This window comes from Eutrigla gurnardus (assembly GCF_963514095.1).
Source record: "Eutrigla gurnardus genome assembly, chromosome: 5".
In the NCBI taxonomy this organism is placed as follows: Eukaryota; Metazoa; Chordata; class Actinopteri; order Perciformes; family Triglidae; genus Eutrigla; species Eutrigla gurnardus.
The window spans coordinates 18,964,556-18,970,151 of NC_139919.1; the positions used below are offsets into that span (position 1 = coordinate 18,964,556).

The following is a 5,596-nucleotide window of genomic DNA, read 5'->3' on the forward strand; positions in this document are numbered from 1 at the left end:
CCCACAGTTTGGTGTGTTTGTCAAAAGGAGGTGTGCAGGTGAGAGCCACGCAGAGGTTACATAATGTTCAGGGTTGGATAAAAGGCTAAAGTGTGTCTTAGCCCACAGTAAACACCTCTGACACCGAGGAGCGGGAAAAGAAAAGATGCTTAATCACAAAAAAATGAGTTAGAAAGTGTGATTAGGTGACGGGTGGCTGCTGGCACGCTAGAGTGACTTAAGACCCCGTCAGTGAATGCAGGGAGGTCTGGATAATCTTCCCTCCACAAAGGTGCGTGGGGCTAATCCAAGCCGCTGTGCTGAGCCGTGGATCAAGTCCTGCAGGGAGTGTGGGAAGGCCAGCAGGACTGCCACTGCTTCGGCCCGCTCGGTGGCCGGAGCTTGTTTATCCTGAGGTACACTGCAACAGCAGGCCGCTCCGTCCTTCCGCACACCTTTGCATTATCAGAGTCAGCCACAGTGACTGACGCGGAGGGCAGTTAGGTTCATGAATGCGAAAGCCTTCAGTTTAATTTGTTGAATAATTAAATCCGCCGTATATACCGTAGTTGCCTGAGTCATCAGTAAACTTTAACAGAACTTGAGGTGGACGCGTCACCACGGAGCCATTTCAAAATGTGCAGAGTGAATAAATGAACACCATCAAAGTTTCTGTGCACAGCAGAAACTGATGTGGGACTAAATGAGAAAATAACTTATTACTTATTAAAATACTTGAGTTGAAGTCGTTTATTATGTTATTTTCTATGCTAAACACAAAGTCAGCAATTATACATATATTGTGCACATCGGTACTGACATCCATCGATTCACAAAACCTTTCAAAATAAGTTTCAGGTGGCATCTTTTGCTTTATGGGTTAATATATTTTTTGGAGAAAAATGTGAGGTGACATTTGAGATGTGACGTGCTGTGATGTCCATCTCTTCTTTCTCATTTGTTTTAGTGTTCAGTGTTTAGTTTTCATTCTTAAAATTATCCTTTTTTTTTTAAGTAGAAAATGTTGTAACGTGTAATGTTTTTTGATTAAATATAAAAAAATAGGAAATACTGAAAAAGTGAGTTGAAAAGTACAGCTTGATCAAACAAGAGATGGATTCAGGTTCTGTTTAACAACTACTTAAAAAAAAATTAAAAAGAGGAAGAAAAAAAGACAAACACTGATCTAATTTTCTGCTAATGTCAATAAGCTTGTATGGGAAATATCAGATAACATTTCAATAAACCTTAGAATCATCCAAACATATTTAAAATTTTAAATAGAAGTTTAGGCAAGCCTTTTAAAGTTCAGGAAGGCCATTTATATGTTTTGATAATTCTTTAAAGGCTTAAAAGGAAGTGAAATACCAAATTATATGAATTCTTCTCCATGAAGGAAAAATATTACTGTGCCTGAACCAATATTTATAAAATTGTTTTAGCATGTTAAAAAAAATCCTTGAACTTTGCAACCAGATTTCGATCCAGTGCATTTGAAGAGCTTCACACCTCTAAAATATTCATTTTTCTGTCCTCCAGAGATTTCCAAACCAATGTCCAAAACCTGACATTCCACACAAAAGACAGAGTCACGAATCATGTTTCGTACAAATTTATTCAGCATTTAAGAATAGAGGATGGTCTTAAAATATGTAGAAACGTCAGTTTAAATAAACATTTTCGTTCAGGATAATGAGTAAACATGACACTGTCAAAACCATCACAGAAAATAACATTTTACAAAAACAAAAACATTTTTCACATGACAAAAACATCGGGTTCACAAGCTAAAAAGAAAAAGAAATCTTACTATAAATAAAACTTGCGTTTGCGACCCGCACAGTCTTAACATTTCATTTGAACCTAGGTCATGAGGGGGGGTGGGGGGGATTAAAAGAGACTACAAAATTTGAACACAGTCGAGACAACTGACATTCTACAAATTAAGTGTAAACATTTATGAACCAACTTCTCCATCCAGCTTTTCTTGAAATACACCAGCCTCTCTTAATGAGGCCACATGCCTTTTCATAGAGAGAAAATATGGCATTAATTAAAATATAGAAGTCCAATTCTTCTACATACGTTGATTGCTTATACTTGTGATAAAAAGCCTCTTTGCAATGCAATTTACTCTGATGGGCTCAACGCTCGGTTTCGGTCCATTTCGAAATTCATTTCAAGATGGACAAACTCAAAAGAGATATTGAGATAAAATTGTTTTTTAGAACAAAACTGTTGAACGTTGTTTCTGGAGCAACCAAAAAAAAAAAAAAAAAAAAGTTCAAGTATCCGAAGTACTTTTTTTGTTGTTGACGTTTTTTGAGTTTTAAGTCTTTTTTCTTTCTGTTGCCCTCAGATGTGGGTGAGAGGTAGCGTCCCATTGACGCCCGTCCCTGCGCTCTGATAGTGCGGATGGACGCTGTGTAACCGGCTGCTCTGCAGGGAGGAATGCTCCGCGCTCTCCCCGCCGGGGGGCAGGTACATGCTTATCATGTCCCTCAGGTCCCCCAAACACGCCCGCTGAGAGTGGGACGTGATCGCCGGCGGCGGTGAGCTCGGCTCGGTCTTGCACACGGACGCCATGGAGCTCAGCCCCATGGCGCCGCCGCTCTGCTGCGTGTACGCCGGGGACATGCCGTACGTGGACGCCGCGTTCATGTAGCTCTGCGCCGAGGACATCATCGGGTACTGGAGGCCCGCCATCTCGTACCGGTGCATCTGCTGGATCTGGGGGCTGTTCATGCTGTGGTGCTGAGGGTAGGCCAGCTGGTCCTGCATGAGGGAGTACGCGCTGTTCGTCCAGCCGTTCATGTGCGCGTAACCGTCCATCCGCTGGCCCACCGACACCGAGTTGTTGACGGCGTTGGCTCCCGGTGCCAGCAGTCCCCCCGGCAGAGAATACTTGTCTTTCTTGAGCAGGGTCTTGGTCTTCCTGCGGGGACGGTATTTATAATCCGGATGTTCCTTCATGTGCATGGCGCGGAGACGCTTGGCCTCGTCGATGAACGGCCTCTTCTCGGCGTCGGTCAGAAGTTTCCAGTCGGCGCCGAGCCGCTTGCTGATCTCGGAGTTGTGCATTTTGGGGTTCTCTTGAGCCATCTTCCGCCGCTGTCCCCGGGACCAGACCATGAAGGCGTTCATCGGCCGCTTCACCCGCTCCTGGTCGCTGGCACTGTTGTTCTTAGCGCCCTGCGCGGAGTTGGACTGCGGCAGCGGGGTCTTCAGCTCCGTCTCCATCATGTTGTACATTCTGGCGGCGTTTTAGTGTTCACTCACAGGCACATAAAAAAAAAAAGTTCACAAAGCAGCGCCGAAAGTCAAAGAGGTAGAAATACTGACCAGTCTCATAAGAAGATGGAGCGAGAGAGAGATGGGGCGAAAAAAAAACTTGTAGCGCAAAGAGGCGAGTGAGTCTGCAGGTGCTTCTGGTTTCTCTCCGCGCAAAGCTGCTCCGTCCTGCACGGCTCGGAAACAGAAGTCTGTAAACTTGTTCGCCAAGCTCATGTGTTAATAGGCCTAGTGGCCGGACCATGTGATGCGGATTGACAGCGTGACAATGAGGGGCAGGCGACCAATCAGGGCGCAGCTCCCCATATTCCACCGCGTAACCAACCGGAGCGCGCAGCGCCGTGTTTTGGTTAGAGGAGGAGGGAGAGGTAAAGTTTTAAAACAGCAGCTCAACAACATGAGCGCAAAAACAGTTTGTTTTTTTTAGGAAGTTTTAAGTGTGGAGATGGGAAGGTAACGGGGGAAGTGTTCAGGTTTTTTTTTTTTGTTATTTGTTCTTGGAACAATTATGTATAGAAATATTTCTCCATTTGAGATAAAAGATGCAAAAAGTCAGCGTGGAAGCAACACGTGCTTCACCTAAGGGCTGTGTGTGCAGCAGGGAAACAGAAGTCTTAAGGGATCAATGTCAATTAATTAATTCCAGAGACGAATCCCAACAGGCAAAACGAGCGCACGTATACTTCAAGTTAAAAGTGCAATATTGGAATAAAATGCGCCCTTGGCAGAGGAAAAAACCTTCATGTGCAGCTGCTGTCAAAGACGTTTTTGTTGCTTTAATCACAATTCAACAAAAAAAAATATTGCCAACATCAAAAAAAGTCTTATTTTTGCTGTCAAACCCCTCAATAGAGTGATGTGGGTTTTTGTGCGTGTGTTTAATAAGAACCTTTTTGGACCACCTGCTCGGATGTTTGTTTTTTATCAGTCTCCTTCTGAGGGAAGCATTTAATTCCCTCCCTGTGATATAATACTATAGTAATATAGGACTATTTTCTCAGTGTAAATGCATTAAAATAAACATAAATATTGTTTTAAACAATTAGGCTTAATAAGAAGAATATTCCCACATGACATGACCTCGACATGTTCGTACCTAAAACAGCAGCTATTTGTCTCTAATGGACGTGGACGTCTCTGCGGCGGCGAGACGCCCCACAATGCAAAAACTTTAATACATCAACGACCTCTTGTGGAGGGGACAGGCCATCTCTCGACTCCCTGAGGGGGAAGTGGAGTTCGGGACTCGGCTCATGCGAGTGTCAGCTGCTCGTTCGCCGACCGGGTTTCTCTCCGCCACTGTTATTAAAATCATCACCGTGGCGCGGACTTCATTTGCACGTGTCTCCTTACAAACGAGCTGAAACCAAAGCAAACAGGGCAACGCTCACACCTGCTAATGAGTCCGGGCGAAGACGCCACGGAGGAACGCCGATTAACGCCTCGGTATTTAAATGAGCTCCGCGGGGATCGTTCTGCTCTATGTGCATTTTTTAACAGCGTTTCACCTCCCGGAGCTTTCATATCTAAAAAAGAAAGAAAAAGGGACGCCAGGACACGAGGGGCCCTACATGTATTTCTATGAAAATACCGTAATGTGTTTGGAAAATGGCACATTCGGTTGAAAAGACTCGAGATCAGATTAAAGGTTAAATGAGCTGCTCCTACGAAATCATCAACGGACTGATATACATCTGTCAGTCCGTCTGCACGACAATTAATTCAAGTTTTCAGTTTTAACATTTTTTAGCAACAGAATCTAAAATGTATTTTTTGTAATTTTCCAGACATTTATAAAAGTCACACCGTGACGCAAAAACAGGCAAGAAAATAACGAAATTACTGTTCAAATGGGACACAAATAAAGATAAACGTGTGTTATCTTACAGGGAGGGACCAGTCCCCCCCCCCCTCCCCTCCCCAGCCACATAGTTGTAGTAAATCAGCTGAAAAGAGACATCACTTCATGAATTTAATTTTGCCGTTCAATGGGGCGTTACAAACGCAGCGAGAGTAATATAACTAACGTCCAATTAGCAGCCGTCTATTCTCAGGGACCAGTTATTTGTTTATCTGGGCACATCTCAATACTGATCCGCTTGTAATCTTCTTATGGAAATTGACCGGTAGCAGGGAGAGATAGAGAGAGAGGGAGAGAGAACACACACACACACACACACACACACACACACACACACACACACACACACACACACACACACACGCACACACGCACACACGCACACACACCAGGAGTAACCCAGAGTTTGGTAATGAGGGCCTCTGTGCAGCTAATTTCCTAATTAAGGAAGGGAGGACCACCAGC

At 44.1% G+C, this 5,596-nt stretch overlaps 1 protein-coding gene across 1 annotated transcript; it reads right to left on the reverse strand.

Annotated features, from left to right (window-relative positions):
* Positions 1 to 1,575: 1,575 nt before the first annotated feature.
* sox3 (SRY-box transcription factor 3) lies at positions 1,576 to 3,451 on the reverse strand. Its single transcript, XM_084010049.1, has one exon. The coding sequence runs from the start codon at positions 3,229 to 3,231 to the stop codon at positions 2,335 to 2,337; it is 897 nt and encodes a 298-aa protein (XP_083866175.1). The 5' UTR covers positions 3,232 to 3,451; the 3' UTR covers positions 1,576 to 2,334.
* Positions 3,452 to 5,596: the final 2,145 nt, after the last annotated feature.

Coding starts and splice junctions, on each gene's coding strand:
- sox3 (XM_084010049.1), bottom strand. CDS start 3,231: ATGTACAACATGATGGAGACGGAGCTGAAGACCCCGCTGCCGCAGTCC.